This window comes from Budorcas taxicolor, chromosome 1 (assembly GCF_023091745.1).
Source record: "Budorcas taxicolor isolate Tak-1 chromosome 1, Takin1.1, whole genome shotgun sequence".
NCBI lineage: Eukaryota > Metazoa > Chordata > Mammalia > Artiodactyla > Bovidae > Budorcas > Budorcas taxicolor.
In genome coordinates this window covers 8,740,410-8,761,342 of record NC_068910.1, presented here as the reverse complement: position 1 = coordinate 8,761,342, position 20,933 = coordinate 8,740,410, and the positions used below count along the sequence as shown (strand labels likewise).

The following is a 20,933-nucleotide window of genomic DNA, read 5'->3' as shown; positions in this document are numbered from 1 at the left end:
ATCAGGTGGATACTTTACCCTTGAGCCACCTAGGAAGCCTACATGGTCTATTAGAATAGCTTTTATTTTTTTTAAAAAAAGCCCACTGCTTCCAGAAGTGCTGCAGGGGACCTCCAGGTAATCATCATGTAAAGAAGCAGAGATGGGACCTTAGACTTTTTATGTGGCAGTTGTTTTATTTTTGGTTGCATCGGTTCTTAGTTGCTGACCAGGGAACAAACCTGCGTCCTCTGCATAAGAATGTAGATTCTTAACCACTGGGTCACCAGGGAAGTCTGTGTCCTTGGAGAATTTGGTTTGAGTCACTGGTTCTAAACCACTGGTTCTTCATGGTAGTTTACTGAGTATAACGATAGTCTTTGACAACGTACAGGGCAGGAAAGACTTTGACTTGCTGTAAGGAAGGCTTCTCCTGTAGTTGTGGCTCCTATTAGAGTTTGAATGCCGTAGAAATTAATGACTCAGTTCTGTTCTCTGTATTTGGATTTCCTTTCATTTGATCTTTAAATTTTGGACAGATTTTATCTGCTGTAAGCTAATGTTATGAAGAGTGACAAAAATCCTAGTACTTAGACAGCAGTGGCATCTGTTTTTCATTTTTCTGTCAGAGTGGGTAATTATCCTTTCTGGTTGTTGTAGGTACTCCATCTTCTCAAGCCACAGTGCTCGCCAACGGTGACCACGGAATAGAACGGAATGATGTCACTGGTAAGTGGTTCCCAGGAGTCCTCAAATGTGTGGGTGAGACAGTCATGGTAGACACCTAACACCTTGATCAGCTCCTTTGAGGAGGATTGTTAGTGGAAGCATCTGGATTATTTGTCAGGGTACTCTTATTCTTGGTGGTTGTGTTTAAATCCAGGGCATCTTGCCCCATAACATTTCCAACAATGGAGAGAGTGAATTTCATTTGATATTCTGTGAATATTTTTTTACAGTTGTACCACTCAAGAGTTGGATCAATCTTAATAATAGACTTTTGATGCCGAATGACCATCATCAGAATATGTAGTGTGGATTCCTTTGGCTGCCACAACTCTCTGAGCAGGTCTTGTCCCTGACTACACTTGGTTTGCTTTCCATGGCTCACTGTTAGGGAACTTGTGAGCTGGAAATCGAGAGTTCTTTCGTTTCTCTTGGGCCCTCAGTCTGTTTTGTCTTTCTATTTTCCCCTTAACTGTTACTTTGAAATCGTCTGTAATGCCTAGCCCATTACCAGGGCTAGTGCAGAGTTACTGTGGTTCCCCCTTGTATATTTGTAGTGAGCAAAATTTTCAAAGCAGTAGCAGGGTCCACAGGGATGTATTCTGTGAATAAATTATTTAGGTAGCTAATATGAGAGCCATACTGAATTTTTTAAAATAGTTGCACTTAATTTGCTTAATTGAACAATCAGGCTGATGCTGTTGACCCAAATGAAAAGACTTCTGTTTAACTGGGGCATATAACGTTTGCTTCACATTACTGTAGGGAGGCCAGCGCTAGCCGTGGCTGTGTTTCTCTTCTTGCGTGCTTACCTCAGCCTTTAGAAGTCCTGCCTTGAGTTATCGAGGGATTTCTCAGTTTCTAAGGCTTCCGCAGAGCCTTCTGTTAGCAGTATCAGTTATTCTAGGATTTATTCTTTATCCTGATCCTGTGACCTTTAGAAATGTTGTATACATCTTTATACCTTAGGTTTATTGATGACTAGGTTCTTTTTTTTCCCCCTCCCTCCACCCAGGTTCTATTTTTATGAATGTTAGTTTGACCCAGTGACAGTAAATCCTTACTAGCAACTCATTAATTAGGAACACTTTACTTTAAAAGCTGGAAACAAGAAGAAGTGCAAATTTACTTATCTCTCTGTTTTGTGAACTGAAATCTTTGTGATTTTTTTTTAAATTATCTTAGTTCATATGTGGTATTGACTGTTTCTGTGCCTGCTTTGAAGAAAGCAAAGATCTATATAAGCTTTAAGAAAGGCTTTAAGAAAATAGTTAGAGAAATATTCCCATGACTAACAAAGAAGAAGTTTGAACATAAACTTTAAAAAAATGAATAGATAACATAAACTTTTAAAAAATGAATAGATTCCACTTTCTTTAACAAGGAGGCAGTGCCAGGGGAGAAAAGGGGGATTGATTTGGTTAGCCATTGGGAACAATGAATTCCGTTTTCATCTGGTAAGGAAATGACTATCGCCACTAGAGTAGGTTTCTTCTCTAGCAGGATGTCAGGTCTGTCTGACCAGAGGAGAGTTAAACTTGATCTAGCAGTTTTTTTCCCACTGCCACAGCTTAATAATGCAAGGGAAAAAAAAGAAAAACAAAACAGGAAAAACACGCAGCCTGACCCTTACTGTTTGAAGACTAGTTCTGTGGCATCAAAAAAAGAACCCTACTGTTTATGAACTGTCTGTTGCCATTATGGGAGCAGGTCTTTCTGCTCTTGGACACCTCCCCGCCCAAAGTGTAGAATATAGTTTGCACACCTGGGGAGATGCTGTCTTCTGAATTTGACCTCTTGACTATGTTAAAGCAGATGCTTTACTGAAAATATGCATGTTTCACTGGGGCTGGGAAGGGGTAGGAAGCGGGCAAAGAGTGCATGTTTTCGGAGCATGGTGTGACTGCATTCTAATTTGGCCCTCACTAACTGGAGCATGTAGCTTTGTGCCGTTTTGAAATTTCCCATTTTTGTTTCCTTCAGAGTGTTATCTGTAGTTCTAAGAGCACACCTGCTCTGCTGACAGTGAATAAGGGTTTATGAGCATCTTGCTATGTTGAACTTGCTGTTTACTAATGACCTGTGCTTTTCCGTCCTTTCCTACTTCTCCCTCCCTTTCTATTTTTCTCCTCCTAGAAGCCTAGCGTGTCTCTCAACACTGGGGCTGCTGCAACACCAGACCAGTGATCTTTCCTAAGCACCGTTACACTTGTAAAACCTTCAGCATTTTGCAGAGCTTTGCTTTCCTTCCTGGACACGATATAGAAGAACCTGAGGGTAGTTCTTCGGGGCCCATTTCTGCTGATTGCTGAGCAAACCACCTGCTTCCTTTTGTGCTCTGCAGGGCTTGATGGAACCTGCTTTCCCTTTGTGAGCTCGAAGTACCAGATGATTTTTTTTTTAATCCTAGTGTTTTTGTGAGGGTCATCCAGTGTCTTTTATTTCTTGTTCTCTTTTAAAACTCATTTTATCATTTAATTCAGTCACACATTTTTCTTTTCTTTAAACATTTTTAGTTGGCCTTTTTCATTTGGTTTTCCGATCTTCAACCTAAATCAGGGTACTGTAACAGCAAATGAGATGGTGTGCTTTCATAAAGGGGTCGATTCCACCAGTACTGCAGTGAACCGCCCTCTTCCTCTCCTTTTTCCCTCTGTAAGCTTGCTTTTAGGGTAGACTCATCCTTCAGGCTACCTGTGTTTCTTTCCACCTTACTAACATTTGAATAATGATAGCTATTTTAATTTAAAGTTTTCTAATTTAGAGTAGTTCTGATTAAACTTTGAAAAATATTTCCTCAAACAAAATCATCCTTTGTTATTTGCAAGTTGGGCTGAAATTGTTTCTGTTATGAAATTATAATCTATTTGTGCAGACTTAGATTCTCCTAAAAATTTGACAGCCTTGTTATTATGTATGGAATTTCATATCCAAAATTTCTTTCTTAGCTTGATCATGAGCTATCAAAAAAAAAAGAAACTTGGTAAGTTAAGGAAAATGAAATCCTGTATTGTTAGAATATTGGGATGTTGATATAGATAGAAAATAGCTTTCTGTAGCAACCTGAGAAGTTAAATGGCAACGCATTGAAGAATTACAACCAGTTACCAGGTTTCTAATGAAATGATTATCTGACTGGACTCAAGCTCTGTTCAGAGTTTGCCTGCTTTAGAACTCTGGTGGTGTCTTTGTGCAGCCTTAGGTGGAACTGGTGGGTCACATGTGAAGACTTGTGTGTTAAGTCCTTTACCATAAACCTTACCATTTATTTTTACACATTCTGAGGATTGTCCCAGTTGGAATTTCTTTTTTCTCATTCCTCATTTTTCCAAAATAATAGCTAAAAAAATCTGAAACCATCTGGGACATACACTGTAGAACTTTTCAAATGATAAGCTTTGATTGCATTTTTAAAAGTAGAATATAAAGCATGGGCCATGCTTTGATATTGTAGAGGAGTTCTGGTTTAAGATCTAGAATATGAGATACTCTTTAAAAATTTTTCTGTCCTCTTACTGACTATGTGTATTTTATAATCACTAAGCTACTGATTGTTTCAGATTGAATATTTACCACTATGTTCTGAGGAAGATTTCAAGACGTACATTTAGATCCTCTGATACAAGAGTACATTTGGGATGTGAAAGTTAGAATGTTACGAAAGTTTAAACCAAGTCTCTGCAATGACTTGTAGAATTTAGAAAGTGTTCCCTCCTGTGGTCACAAGGGTTTGTTCCTTTGCCAGGAATTCCTTTTGTGGATTCTGGAGAGAAGACAGTCACAGGAAGCACATTTTAGAGGAAGTGCTTAGCCTTAGCTTCTAAGCAGTTGATAAATATGAAAACTCTTACCATTGGAGAAAAATCTGAAAAATAGCACAGGAGATTAGAACATCTAATAAAACATAACTCTTTCTCACATGTTTTTCTTTTGCCTTTTTTTTTTTTTCTGGCAAAGGAACTTTTCAGAATTGATAGTGGTAACTTTAAAAAGTCAAACTTGACATCCTTCTTTCATGTCTTTCACAATCTCTGCAGCTTGTCTAGGTAACAGGTGGGTAGAAAAGCCTGGGTGCGAGCCCTGTGGTAAGGCTGTGTTCAGAAACACACTCACGCTTCATTATTGACATTGACTTATTCCACTTTAATTTCCATTTTGTCATATTTATTTTTGTCTGAAATTTGTTTTTGTTTTCTAAATATGTTTTCATTTTGAATTTATGGAATCGTTGAAAATTTCTACTAATAGCCAGCTAAACTTTCATATATATTGTTAGCTGTATTTCACTTGGATGTTTCATTTTGAAGGAAATATATGTAATATTTCATGTATAGCTTCATATGAAGTCCTGTAATAAAATGCTGTATTGCTATGATGGTCATACCCAATGGCCCAGGATCTCACTGGTGAGGTAGCCAGACTGATAAAGGTTGCTCTATTGAAATGGTTGTCTCTTATATGCAATCTCTCTTTCTTTCTCTTATTCTTCTTTGGCCCAATGTAGAGCTTTGTTTTTAAATAATATTTTTATAACTTTATTTACACACCTAAGTTTGTATTTTTTGTGATTATAGATTTCAGTGGTTTTGTACATTGGAACATTTTTATGTGATCATTGTGCTAAATAAATCACGCTAATAAACATCTTACACTAACACTATATGGACTGGATTTTGGCTGGGTTCTTAATTATTGAAGTATAATGTGACCAGAACATGAGATTTGTAAATAAAGACCCTTGTGCTTTTGGTCTAACAAAGCTTCTAATTTGACCCATAATAATTCCATAATTGGCTTTTTACTTTCTGCCATCTACCTTCACTTACATTGTCGTTTTAGACAGAATGTACTCCCTTTTATCTGCAATCTATAAGAGTTAAGAAACCGAAATAATTATTTGATATTTTGTAGCATCTGATAAGTAAGATAGTTGGCAGAGTAAGCAATTTGTGGTTTGTTGTTCAGTAGCTAAGTTGTATTTAACTCTTTTGTGACCCCATGGACTGCAGCACTCTAGGCTCCTCTGTCTTCTAGTATCTCCCTAAGGTAGCAATAAGTTATTCCAAAAATTATTCCATGGCATATCAATTACTGTTAAGATACTTTCTAAATGCTACACTTAAATTTTGTTTAGTCTAATGAAAATTCACATTTACATTCTTCCTAAAAGGCCTTCTGAATTGATAAATAAAATGTGTTTCATTCAGAAGTGTTTCAGTTTTGTAACCATATTGTTTGATCATCTAGTAGTCTGTATCGGGGGAAAAGTTTAATGGAATGCCCAATTTCCTAGCCATTCTTGGTTAGTGTTTTCTTTACAGTAGATAGATTTGCAAATGCAATATGTTGACTGAATTAAGACAGTGAAAAGAGAATATCTAAGGTAATTTGTAAGGCATAAATAAACTTTTTTAGCTTGGCAAGCAGTTATTGTTTTTTAAGAAAGATCAATTTTTTGTTCTTGGGTTTCCTTGTCATTGAGAGCTCAGTAATTGATTCTTAGTTTTGAAGCACAGTAATTTAAATACTATAAAGAATAATTTTCAGTCCTGACTGACCTTATAGGTACCCTACGATTAAACTCTTCATGATGGGGCAATCCTTGTGTTTTATTGGTGTATTCATTTCGATGAAAGTGAGATGAAACCTGGACTCAGTTGGGTTCTTCCTCTTTATTAACCTGTTAATATGGTAGAGCTGGAAGGCTGGAGAGGGTTCTGGACAAACACATAGGACTGGTGGGGCAGGCACAGACTTTTAGTTTTATTTCTAAGTCATGCATAAACCTGGATTATCCTCCATTTTATTTTGATGCTGTTTCCATTACAGTGAAGGCTTAATAAGATTTAACCGCAAATTATTTGTAGAATAAATCTGCTGCCATGGAGGCAGATTGCAGTTATTTACAGTTGGGGGCTGGATGCAGTACACTGAGTGCTCCACAAACGGCAGTGTTACCAGTGTTTGCACTGCGGTCCGAGGGGGTGGCTTTTTATTGTGATAACTCTTCTGAAGGTGATGCCACCGTTACCTCAGGTCAGCCCAGCAGCGAAACAAGCAGCAAAACTGCTCTGTTAGAATGTCGTGACTCTGAGAACGTCCTGGGTGTTTGTCATTCCTGTCACCTGTATCATTAGATGAAATGCAAAGGATTTTATGTTAGAAAAGCTCTAAGCCATCAAAAATATAAAATCTAAACAGAAAAATCGGTAATGTTAGAGTCTTTGAATAGCTATTGAAACCAACCCATAAGCTGCCATTAGATCTTGTAAATGAAGCCTCAGCATAAAGCTGCACGCTGTGTTGTTGGATGTAGACACAGCAAGGCAGGCATTCCACCCCGCCCCTGCTCAAATCCTGAAAACAAAGCTTTAGTTTTTAGTTTTTTTCTTTTCATTTACAGATATGAGTTTTGTGTTGGAAACACACCAGGGCTCCTAATATTTCTTTTGGTTGTTTTGTTTTTCCCATCTAGTACTTCTTAGAAGTTTTTTTTGTTGTTGTTTATTATTTTCTGGTAAAAATAAATAACTTCTTAGAAAAATCCACATGTACCCATTAACACAACACGTTACATTTACTTCTTGGGTATTTAGGACTCCCTTGAAAGCAGCTCAGGGAATGAGCTTGAGAACCTTCATCCAAACACAGCGTTTAATTATACAGTGAGCCATTCAATTTCTATTTCTGTTGGAGTTAAATGAAACCAAATAGCTTCTTCCTGAGCTTTGAGTGAGTACAGGCTTCTGATATACTTTTTAAACTTAAGTTTGTTTATATGATTTGCTTCTCTTTGTGGCATGAAACTCTACCCTATGCCAGAAAGCATATGTTGATAATACGATATTTTCTTTTATATTTGTAATTCTGTAAGTAATAAAAGAATACATTCTCCTTTCTAAGAAAAATTAATGCATTATAGATAGAGCCACACTATCAGAGACCAGAAATTTTTACTCACAGAACTAACGTTCACACATAGCTACTGTAAGTTGATCTTGTATTTTTTACCTGAATCTAGACATGAACATATTTTTCTGTCTGATTCACCTTGTTAATAATAAGGGTAACTTATTATTGTAAAGCACATTAAAGTTTGTAGAGTGCTTTTCACTGTATAGCAGTATTTATTTTTCATTTGAAGAAGTTGAAGTAGGTTAAATAAGAGAGCTCAAAATTGAACCTAGTCTGGTAAGAAGTCCTATGCTCTTTCTACCACAGTGTCCTGTCTCAGTAGATCTTCTAATCTTCAGAAGTCTGTTGGAAAGAATGGACATTTGAAGTCCTGTTTAAAGCCTTTCTTAGACACTGTTTTCTGGGAAAAAATCTAGACTTGAGGCAAAGGTCTTTTTGCATGTAGGTAATTTATTTTGAGAAGTGATTTGGGAAACAAGAGTGGGAGACTACGAAAAGTGAGAAGGAAAAAAGAAAAACCAATAAAATCAAGTATTACTAACTTTGTCACTGCTGTGGACAAAGAGGTCTCTTTCCTATTGGGTAGAATTTAAAGGGTGAGAGGTGCAGGGCACAAGTGGTGTCCAGCTGACCAGGAAGTTAACTCAACAGAAGATCTTTCTGCCTATACTTCACCATAGAGGATGATATCCTTGAGTTCTATACAGGGAAAACTGAACTCTCATCTACCATGAAACTGATTTCAAAGCCTAATTGTTGGAAACTGTGTAACTAACCATTATTTTTGGAATTTCCTAATGTTTTATGAATCAGTTTTAGCAATTTCTCTCTCTCTTTCTAGGAGTTTGTCCATTTCAACTAGGTTATTTAAGTTGTTGACATGCTGTAGTTCTTGGTGTTCCTCTATAACCTTTTTATGTCTATAAAATTGGTATAATGTCTTCTGTTTTATTCTTGAATTGAGTAATTTGAGTCGTCTCTCTTTTCTTGACTAGGTGAAGATTTGTCAATTAAATTGAGCTTTTCAATGAGTCACCTTGGTTTTCTCTATTTTTCTCTTTTCTATTTCATTTATTTCCACACTCATCTGTATTATTTCTTTCCTTCTGCTTGCTTTAGGTTTAGTTTGCTCTTCTCTTCCTAGTTCTTAAAGATAGGTTATGTTACTGACATGATTTTTTTTTCCTTCCCTCTTAATAAAGGTATTTGCAGCTATAAATTTCCCTCTGAGCAGTACTTTAGCTGCATCTCATAAGTTCTGGTTTTCATAAGTGTTGTGTTTTCATTTTCATTTATCTCAAAAGTATTTTCTAATATCCTTTGTGATTTCTTTGACCTATTGGTAATTTAGATGTGTGTTATTAATTTCCACATATTTTTGAATTTCACAAATTAACTTATTGTTGCCATTTCCTAATTTCATTCTGTTGTGATTGGAAAACATACTTTGAGTTATTTCGGTCCTTTTAAATATATTCAGACTTGTTTTATTGCATAACATATGGTCTGTCCTAGAGAATGTTCCATGTGTACTTGAGAAGAATGTATGTTGTTCTCTTGTTGAGTGGAGTGTTCTATAAATGTCTGGTAGGTTTGGTTGATTTATAATATTGTTCAGGTCTTCTGTTTCTTACCGATATTCTTCCTAGTTATTCTATTCATTATTAAAAGTGGTATATTGAAGTCTCCGAACAATCATTGTTGATTTGTCTATTTCTCAATTTTGTTTTTGCTTGGTATATTTCAGAGCTCCCGTCCTAATGCTTTGAGGAGAAATTCAAATAATAATGATTTTATATACTTTTTACATTACACTGTTCAAAAATTAATTTGTTGTGAAAGAGTATGGGGTGTGGATAAGAGGATGTATACACATGATTACTCCCAACTATGAGCTTACAGCAACAGTAGTGAAATATCAGTCACTGGTGGGAAGATTCAAAGTGCTATTTCAAGATGCTCATCATCGCTAATTATCACAGATCAAAACTATACTACAGTGAGGTACCACCTCACATAGTCCGAATGGCCATCACTGACAAGTCAACAAACAACAAATGCTGGAGAGGGTGTGGGATCACTGACAAGTCAACAAACAACAAATGCTGGAGAGGGTGTGGGGAAAGGGGAACCTTCCTACACTGTTGGTAGGAATGGAAGTTGGTACAGCTGCGGTGGAAAACAATACAGAGGTGCCTCAGAAAACTAAAAATAGAGTTGCCATAGGATCCATCAATCCAACTTCTGGGCATGTATCTGGAAAAAAATAATTTAAAAGGTATATGCACCCCTGTGTTCATAGCAGCACTATTTACAATAGCCAAGACATGGAAGCAACCTAAATGCCGAGCAACAGATGAATGGATACAGAAGCCGTGGCACGTACACATGATGGAATTCTACTCGGTCATAAAAAGAATGAAACGATGCCATTTGCAGCAATGTGCATGCAACTAGAGGTTATCATACTACGTGAAGTAAGTCAGGAAGAGAAAGACATGTGCCACACGATACCACATACCTGTGAGGTCTGAAAATATGACACAAACGAACTTGCAGGGAAGCGAGAAGTCTCGCAGACAGAGAGAACAGACGTGTGGTTGCCAGGGAGGTGGGGGGAGGGCTGAATTAGGAGTTTGGGATTAGCAGATGCCAACAATTATACACAGAATGGATAAGTAGCAAGGTCCTGCTATACAGCACAGGGAACTCCATTCAGTATCTTATAAAAAAATCATAACAGAAAAGAAGAAAGTTTTTTCAAAGACTTTTTTCCCCTGAAAATATCAACTACTTTTTTTTGTAGAAGTTGAAAAATCTATCCTAAAACTCTCACGGAATCTCAAAGGATCCAGAATAGCCTACACAGTCTTGAAAAAGAATAAAGTTAGAGCTCTCAGTCTTCCAAATCTACTATAATGCTGCAGGAATTAAAGCAGTGGTGGTCTTGGCATAAAAACAGACATATAGACTAAAGAATAGAATAGAGGGCCCAGAAATAAACCTTTGTATATATGGTCAAATGATTTTAGAGAAAGGTGCCAAGACCATCCAGTGGGGAAAAGATAGTCTTGGTGTTAAGAAAACCGGAGGTCGCATGCAAAAGAATGAAGTTGGATCCCTACATTATATCATATACAAAAATTACCTCAAAATGGTGCAAAGACCTAAATATAAGGGTTAAAACTATAAGACTCTTGGAAGAAGACGTAGGGCAGAAGCTTCATGGCATTAGATCTGGCAACGACTTGTTGGATGTGACACCAAAAGTACAGAAGTAAAAAGTAAAAGCAACAAAAGTACAAACAGATAAATTCGACTCCACCAAAAAAACACGTTCTGTGCATCAAAAGACTCTATCAGTAGAATAAAAAGGCAATTCATGGAGTGGGAATATGTGCAAAAACATACATCTGACAAGGGGTTAATTATCCAGAATATGTAAAACACTCCTACAGTTCAACCACGTGAAAACAAAACTTAATAAAAAAGAGCAAGGGACTTGAGTAGACACTTCTCCATATATTGGCTTATATGCCAGGAAGCACATGAAAAGATGCTTATTATCACCAATCATTAGGAAAATGCAGATCGAAAGTACAGTGACATACTGCTTTACACTTGTTAGGATCTAGGCTGTTGTTTTAAAACAAACAGAAAATAACAAGTATTAATGAGGATGTGGAAAAATTGGAACCCTTGTGCATTGCTGGTAAGAATGCAAAATGGTGGAACCATTATAATAGTATGGTAGGCCCTCAAAACATTAAAAATAGAATTACTGTATGAACCAACAAGCCCACATCTGGATATATACCCAGATAAAAGCATGAACTTTGCACACCCGTGTTTATAGCAGCGTTATTCTTAATAGCCAAAAGGTGGATACAACCCAAGTGATATATACATAATGTATAATAGAGTAGTGAAAGTGAAACTCGCTCAGTCGTGTCCGGTTCTTTGCAACCCCATGGACTATATAGTCCTTGGAATTCTCTAGGCCAGAAAACTGGAGTGGGTAGCCTTTCCCTTCTCCAGGGGATCTTCTCAACCCAGGGACCCAACCCAGGTCTCCCACATTGCAGGTGGATTCTTTACCAGCTGAACCACAAGAGGATATACAATAGAGTATTCTTCAGCCTTGAAAAGGAAGGAAATTCCGACATGTGCTCCAACCTGGATGAGCCTTGACGACGTTATGCTAAGTGAAAAAAGCCAGTCACAAAAGAGTAAACACTGATGCCACTTATATGATTCTGCTTACATGAGGTATTGTATATAAGTAGTCAAGTTCATAGAGACAGAAAGTAAAATGATGGTTGACAGGAATTGAGAGGAGGCAGGGAATGGGGAGTTGTTTTTCAGTGTGTACAGAGTTCTGGAGATGGGTGGCAGTGATGGTTGTGTATTAGTTTGAATATACTTAATGCCAGTGAGCTGTACATTTAAGAATGGTAAAAATAAATAAATAAACAATACTAGCTCACTTAAAAAAATTTTTTTTTTCAAAGTAACCATCGTGTACTTACAGACCTCGTCAGAATTGAAATGTTGTTTTATGTATTAGCCATCTTGTGAGTTTGTACTAATTTTTCCGGTTGTGCAGAGAAATGCCCAAATTTATAAACATTATTTAAATGCTAACCAGAGTTTTAAGGAACATCTTGTGAGAACAGATGTAATACTGGTTAAATTCCATGAGGAGGTTGGATGAAAACTAAGAAAATTTGAAATTAGAGCTTGAAATCTCCATTTAGATGTAGAGTTGACATGTCAGATTTGAGGGGTCCTAAACTGAACTTCTGTCCCACTCCCCAAAACAAACAGAAGACAAAACCTTCTCCAGCTCATTAAACAGAAATAGAATATTCTTGTAGTTGCTCAGGCTAAATGTTTGACTTCCCCTATCCTCTCTTTGTCTTGGCATCCCATGTCTGTTTTGTCAGAAAAATAGATCTGCAACCTGACCGACCGCTTCTCACCTCCCCTCCTTTTCTCTCCCTGGTTTGAGCTACCACCTCTCACTTTGACTGCTGTAACAACCTCCCAGATGAGTCTCCCTCCTTGCATTCATTTGCTCCCTATAGTATATTCTCAAAAACACCCAGAGTGGCCCTGTACATAGATCATGTTATTCTTTGCTCAGAATCCTCCAGGAGTTTCCTACCTCAGAGTAAGAGCTGAAGTCCTTACTCAGATGCCATAAGGCCTCATGACCACATTTCCTTATTCTTCCCTGTAGCTTTGCTTCCCTGCTGTTCTTACCAGAGTTCCTGGACAAGCCAGGTGGGCCCCTGCCCTGGGGTCTGAGCATTCGTTGATTTTTCTATCTGGGATGCTTTTCCCTCAGATACACTTGTAGTTCACCCTCCATCTTCTCAGAGAGGTCTTCTCTATCTTACCCGACAATGTACCCCTTCCATTTTTCTCTCCTACTTTGCTTTAGTTTTATCCATGGCACCCATTGCTTTATCATTTGTACAATTTAATTAGTATTGCCTGACTTTCCTCATTAGAAGATAAATGTTACAAGAGGGATAGGGCTTTAGCTTTGGTCACTGCTGTGGCCCCGCACCTAGACCAGTGTCTGGCATAGAGTAGGTGCGCAGTAGCTATTGAATGGGCAGTCTTGTTGAATGTGGGTTTGTTTTTATTTTTAAAGATGAAGGAAAGAAATGTGGTTCTACAGAAGGAGTCTGTTTTAAATTGACAGCGTTTTATCTGCTAAGATGAAAGGGTAGAGGCTGGGAGGAGGCTCTAATGGGCTCACACTGGAGCAGAGAGGCGAGCTCTGGGGCAGGAGTGCCGCGGAACCCCTCTGGCAGTGGAGGAGGGGATTTCTGCGTCATTCTCAAGCATATCAAGACTTTGGCCCATAGATCCCTTGTTACATTTCTGTAGCATTTGAGAGATGTGGCAGGAAATAAAGACTTGTGCTATGGAACTTCCTGTGCTATTGAGAAAATTACAAACTGCTAGACCATAATAGCTGTTTAATGTTGAAGAGGAGTGGGCCACCTTGCTATTTTGTGTTTAAACAGATTACCTGGCTTAAATTTTTGTATATTGTGAAGTTTCATAAGGGTTTGATTATGTTTCCTTTTTTTTTTTTTTTTTTCACCAGCATTTTTCTCTGAGTAGGTGGTTCTTTCTGTTTGTTTCAGGACTCACATAGACAGGGAATGTTAAGAGCAGGGTCAGATGTAATTGCAGTGATTTTTGACAGGTTATTGGTACATGTCTTTCAGGAAATAAGTCCCTCTAGTGGTCTGTTTACATTTGAGAAAGCTGTGTAAAGAGCAGGCCTAGATCTATCACCTGCTAACTTTGCTCTCTTAGGCAAGTTGTTTGCCCTTTTCAAGCCCTAAGTTCTTCCTGTATAACAGGAGAACTAGTAATAAAAGAATTGTTTGCATTAGGGGACAGAAAATACTTTCAGTGCTTGGTAACCTGTGAACTCCGGGCGTAGGTGATGGACAGGGAGGCGTGCTGCAATTCATGGGGTCGCAAAGAGTCGGACATGACTGAGCTTCTGAACTGAACCTGTTTGAGGGGTTAATAAATGTAAAATGATTAATTAGAAGTTTAATAAATGTAATAATGATTAACATCCACATAGACAGTTCTTACAAGTCCAACCTAGTAAATAGTGCTGCCAATAAATCATTCTCTGTTAGGTCATCAGCCCCCTTTCCTATCTAAATGTGTGTATTTTTTATTGGATGTAACTAGAGCACATTCAGTGTCCTTTGTCTTTGGAGATTCTGTGTTTCCGGAGGACAAAATTGAAGGTGAAACTTTGAAAAGACTCCAGGCACGCTAAAGGAAGAGCCTTTGTTTTGTTTCTTGTGAGGAAATTAACTTAGGACTTTGTCACTGCCAAAATCTGGGACAGTTGATCCTCCAGTGGAGATTACAGCAATTTGAAATGAGCTGAGAAGATGCAAAGCTGTGTAGATTATAAATTTAAGTATTAACATTAGTCTTCTTAGTGATCGTCATTGAAGAGTTACACTTTCTGATTAATAAAAGATAGTATTTCTGATTGTTGGTTTTTCTGTGTGGAGTAAAGAGCCAGTCTGCTGTTGCAGCTGTCATCGGTGTTGGTGCCGAGCAGCAGAGGTGCAGTGTGCTCTCCTGCACGTGGCAGCCCTTTTAGAGATGAGCAGGTGCCTTGTGATTCGTGTTCTTTGGGATAAACATTGCTTATTCTTCTCCCCATTTTTCTTTGTAATGTGGATTTAAACCATCTTATGGATTTTTTTAAATTGAGGTATAATTGACATAAAACACTGTTAGTTTCAGGTGTACAACATAATGAGTTGGAATTTGTGTAGGTTGTGAAATGATGACCACAAAAGACTCTGGTTAGTGTCTGTCACCACCCTTAGTTACAGAAATTTTTTTCCCCTTGTGATGAGAACTTTTCACTCTTAGCCATCTCAGTGGTTTAGTTCTCAGTATCTGTACCAATCAAGGCCTAGTCAAGAGTCAGAAACCGCACAGTAGTGGGAATGGAGAATTAATTACTGAGGGGTCTCAGAGGGTAACGCGTCTGCCTGCAATGCAGGAGACCTGGGTTCGATCCCTGGGTCACGAGGATCCCCTGGAGAAGGAAATGGCAACCCACTCCAGTACTCTTGCCTGGAAAATCCCATAGACAGAGAAGTCTGGTAGACTACAGTCCATGGGATCGCGAAGAGTCGGACACGACTGAGCGACTTCACTTTGAAGAGAACAGTCTTTTGGACTCTGTGGGAGAGGGAGAGGGTGGGATGATTTGGGAGAACAGCATTGAAGCATGTATCATACCATATATGAAACGAATTGCCAGTCCAGGTTTGATGCAGGATACAGGATGCTTGGGGCTGGTGCACTGGGATGACCCAGAGGGATGGTATGGGGAGGGAGGTGGGAGGGGGGTTCAGGATGGGGAACACGTGTACACTCATGGCAGATTCATGTTGATGTATGGCAAAACCAATACAATATTGTAAAGTAATTAGCCTCCAATTAAAATAAACACATTTAAATTTTAAAAAATAAATAAAGAGAGCTTGAAAGCAGATGCCCTGCCTACCCCAGGCCAGGGACTCATATCCGTTAGGAACCGGGCTGCAGCAGAAGGGTGCGGCAGAGGAGCTAGCAGGGCTCCCTCTGTATTCCAGCCACACCCCGTCGCCTGCATTCCTGCCTCAGCTCCACCTCTGGTCAGGTGAGCAGCAGCATCAGATTCTCACAGGAGCACAAACCCTGCTGCGAACTGCACATGTCTCCTTCTGAGACTCTAATGCCTGATGAGCTGAGCTGGAGCTGAGGCGGTGATGCTCACACTGGAGCGCCCCTGCAAATACAGATTGTCATTAGCAGAGACATTTGCACAGAGCCCATGGTAAATCAGTTGCTTGCACACTCACATCAAAATCCTATCAGTGAGTGACAAGTTATGGTGAGTTATATAATTATTTTAATACATGTCACAATGTAGTAATAATAGAAATAAAGTACACAATGCATATAATTTGCTTGAATCATTCTAAATCCTCCACCCCACCCTCAGTCTGTGGAAACATTGTCTTCCACAAAACCTGGTGCCAGAAAGTTGGCAGCTGCTATTCTAAAGGATACGGGAATGGCAGGTTCAGGGGAGCAGTGAACTACCCTGGACTGAAGCAGAGTATATAGTACGGAAAAATTTGGAAGAATGCCCTCCTGCTCCAAAGCCAGTTTCTTTTCTTGGATGTCTTCACTGGGTGTTTGCTGAGGAACTATAGACCAAGGTTGGCAAACAGGAAGCTGTATGTGGACGTGCTGCTGAATCAGCGGGAAGTCAGCTTGGGGCACTGGCAGAACTTGCCTGAGAAGATGCTCACGAGAGTGCCCGTTAAAAGATGTTCGGATGAGTGCCACTGGGTGTTCTGCACACCAGCACAGCATCACAGGAGCAAGGAGATGGAAAAGCACACTGGAAGCAGGAGAAGCCCCTTCCTCGTCACCCTCTGCTAACTTTTATATCATGCCAATGAGCAAAGGAGAAACATTGACAGGGTCCGGCTCCATTATCAAGCAAGGCAGTGAATGGAGGCTGAGTGAACTGAGGGAATACATTGACACCTGGCACAATCTACCTGTTTGACTACTTAGTACCCATATGTACTTGTCTACATATATTTGAGCTTTCCTATACCAACAGAACAACTCTTACATTTGCGTTTAACAAGAATAACTATCTCTCATATGATGGAGGTGGCTTTCATCCTTTCCCCAAAGTGAGATGGCCAGAACCTATAGTCATGCTATGCATGCAGTCGTCAAATCACAGTGGCAGTGTTTAATATTCTTTTGTCAAGAGGCTGATTGTAAAGTTAACCTTTGACAAATTATAATAATGGAAAGAAGAAAAGAAAATTATTGGAATACACAAACAGAATATAACAAAGAGAAAATATACAAAGCCATCATACTTCTTATTTTTGTCATTAGTCACAAGACCAGAATTGGTATCTCTGAGTTCTTTGTTCAGCTACCCATTTTATGGTTCCCTTGCCCTCAGCCAGAACCTCAGCTGGTAGAAATTCTTTTCTTGGTGAACTGATCTAGAATTTCAAGTCGCCGTTTCTTCAGTAGTATGGGCTTTTTTGGATAAATTGTCCTAGTTTTCCGTGGACCTTTATTATTGACATGGAAGTATTAAGAGGTACCTCACAGACTCCACTGGGTTCCATACCTGATCCTCTTTGTTTTTATTGTGTTGCAGCGATCCAGTTTACCTCTGATAATGAGGCTCAATTCTCCCAGGAAGTACAGTAGCCCTTTTTCCTGCCCATTGTTTCACTGGAGTAAGGAGTCCCAAATGGCCATGTAGGAGTCTCATTTTCTAGTTCAATTAAACTGTTGTATATGATGGTAGGTATGTTTCCTCCTTGGGGACTAAGACCTTCAAATTAGCAGAACTCTAATCTGTCAGGACTTGAAGTGAAAATTCGATGAGTCAGTTGTTGGACACAATAGTGTTTTCCCCTTGATTCTCAAATCCACATATTATGGCTGTTGTGGAGACGGCACTCTATAAGGTTCTCTGATTCAAAGCATTACCCCCATTCTTTTAGGGTGTTGTTTCCCAGTTGAAACTACAATTGAGTAAGTGATTATTCCATCTTTTAATTGGGCCAGCCATCCTGGGTGATGTGCTGGGATTATGCCAGTTAATTCTCTGGGATTGAGTGGTTTTTTTTTTCCCCCCACTTTGCTGTGAAATGCCTTGTTGATTGGAAGCAGTGCTGTATGAAATGTTACGATGCTGGATCAGGCATTTCATGAGCACTGGCAGAAGCAAGGTAGGAAGAGAAGGCAAATCTATATCCAGAATACATGTCTAGTCCACTGAGAACAAATTTCTGCCTCTGCTTAATTGCTCCCACAGTCTCCCCATGATGTTCAAGTGTGGTGTAATCAACTTAGTCTCCCTGGGAATGGTACCCTATGGGAGCCTGAGTTTGAGTCTGTGCTGTTGACAAGTTGGACACACTTGGCAATAACTTTAGCCAGGTCAACTTGATTTAGGGGAAGCCTGTGTTGTTGATCCCATACATAGCTTCTCTCCCTTCAACAGTGGTCACTTTTTTGTGGATCCATTGAGGAAGCACTCTGGTGCCTGAGCCAAGAGGCTGGCTGGTGTCCACAGAGTCATTTTGTCAGCCTGGTTATTAAGGTCTTCCTTTACAATAAGTGGGCTTTCGTGGTGACTCAGATGGTAACGAATCCACCTGCAGTGCAGAGTGCCGGTTCCATCCCCGCATCGGGAAGTTCCCCTGGAGAAGGGTATGGCTACCCACTCCAGTTTTCTTGCCTGGAGAATTGCATGGACAGATAAGCCTGGTACAGTCCATGGGGTCGCAAAGAGTCTGACACAACTGAGCAACTAACACTTTGACTTTTTTTCTCTTTACAGTGGATACCCTTTAAATGATTAGTGATGTGGGGTACAGTAATATAATCAGTGTGAACCATGTCTCACTCCATGGAGAGTGGCAGCCAGATGCTCCGCTCAAAAGTCCACCCACTTGGAGGATTTTCTCTCACCATTGTCCTTCAGGGTTACCTTGAAGTGGGGCTCGAGTGCTGTGTCTGTGCAGATTCATGTATAAACCAGACTAGAGTTTTTTCTTCCCTAACTGAGCAAGCTTTTAGAGCCACTTTTAGCTGCATAAGTTAACACATGAAAGGCCAAATATAGAATTATATTCTACCCTCCTTGGTCAAATGTCCTTAGAAACTATTTCTACACTTAGTCCCCAAGTTTCTGCCAATATATTATTACCAAAGTCTTTTTTTTTTTTTTTTTTTTTTTGCTATGCAGGCTGTTTCCTTCAGGATTCATAAGGTACATCTGTTATCCTAGACCTGGCTTGGCATTTATCTATAAAGGACCAGATATAAGCATATAAGGCTTTGCAGGCGATATGGTCTCTGTCAGCAGATAACTCAGCTCTGCTGCTGTAGCACCGAAGTAGCCTTAGACAGTATGTAAACAAATGAGTGTGTCTGTGCCCATTTATTAATTGGTCACTGAAATGTGAATTTCTCAGAATATTCTTTCCTGTTTTAATTTTTTAAACCATTGAAAAATGAGGTTTGGGTGATGATGTGTCAGTATAGGTTCATTGATTATAACAAATGTACCTTGGTGGTGAGTATTTTGATGCAAGGAGAGCCTTCTGGTTGGTGATACAGGAATATTTGGGAAATCTACTTTCTATTCAGTTTTGCTCTGAACCTAAAACTAGTCTATAAAGTTTTAGGTTGTGGGCTGTTACAGAAATAGGTGGCTGAGCAAATTTTGCCCATGGAGTGTAGTTTCTAGTTGTCCTAGAGCGTGCTGAGATTTGACCCTGGTTATGGGCCCATATTCAAAAGTGGAGACATTACTTTGCTGACTAAAGTCCATCTAGTCAAGGCTATGGTTTTTCCAGTGGTCATGTATGGATGTGAGAGTTGGACTGTGAAGAAGGCTGAGCGCCGAAGAATTGATGTTTTTGAATTGTGGTGTTGGAGAAGACTCTTGAGAGTCCCTTGGACTGCAAGGAGATCCAACCAGTCCATTGTAAAGGAGATCAGCCCTGGGATTTCTTTGGAAGGAATGATGCTAAAGCTGAAACTCCAGTACTTTGGCCATCTCATGTGAAGAGTTGACTCATTGGAAAAGACTCTGATGCTGGGAGGGATTGGGGGCAGGAGGAGAAGGGGACGACCGAGGATGAGATGGCTAGATGGCATCACTGACTCGATGGACGCGAGTCTGAGTGAACTCCGAGAGTTGGTGATGGACAGGAAAGCCTGGCGTGCTGTGATTCATGGGGTCACAAAGAGTCGGACACGACTGAGCGACTGAACTGAACTGAACTGATGGGCCCAGAGTGAGAGAGAGTGGTTGTGGTAGGCTGCAAGGAGAATGAGCATCCTCTTTCAAAGCATCTGCCCCAGGTGAAATTTTCTCAGGGATTTAGTCAGTATCTTCAGGCTCCTAAGGACAAGCTCCTTCATTCATGAGGCCCACAGTGACCTGGGGCCTCATGATTATAAATTTCAGTTATGGACCTGTGGCTACAGGAAATAAGAGATTCTCTGGGGCTGTGATATAAACTCTGATTTTCAAGCTAACTCTCAGCGCTTGAGAGACCTGAGTTGGTCATTTTCTTTCTTTGAGGACTCAGCGTATTCAGCAGGCTCTGTCCATACTACAGTTACTGCAGTCATCGCTCTCACCAAAACATTCAAGTGCAGTAGTTGCTTGGGCTCCCCAGGTACTTGCTTTAGTTTACACTTCAACACAATCATCATTTGACAGCTCAACTGTTGCCACTGTGTGCTGTGGATTAATAGTATCCTGTTTCCCGTTGGTAAGGTGCTTATTAGCATTGCACTGAAACCCAAATGCCTGACAAACCAGTCTCCACATCCCATGTTTGTAAGTCTGTTTACTTTTGGTACCAGTTTTGTGTTAAGGTCCAGTCAGCAAATAGAAACAGTAGTTTGAACAAGAGAAAGTTAATATAAACAATAACTAAGTAATACTGGTCTTCCCTGGTGGCTCAGTGATAAAGAACCCACCTGCCGATGCAGGAGACAAGAGTTCCATCCCTGGTCCAGGAAGATCCCCTGGAGAAGGAAATGGTAACCTGCTCCAGTCTTCTTTTCTGGATAATTCCATGGACAGAGGATCCTGGCAGGCTACAGTTCATGGGGTCACAAAGAGTCAGACGTGATTGAGCAGACACACATAAAAACAATAAGATATTACCCACTAAAGGATA

General features: G+C 39.6%; 1 protein-coding gene across 1 annotated transcript in view; it reads left to right on the top strand.

Moving 5' to 3' along the window:
• MAP4 (microtubule associated protein 4) overlaps positions 1–20,933 on the top strand; it is a 153,486-nt gene that overhangs the window by 76,677 nt on the left and 55,876 nt on the right. Inside the window, exon 3 of the mRNA XM_052647596.1 lies at positions 640–708. Within this exon, the coding sequence (XP_052503556.1) occupies positions 640–708 (69 nt within the window). The remainder of the gene's footprint in view (positions 1–639; positions 709–20,933) is intronic.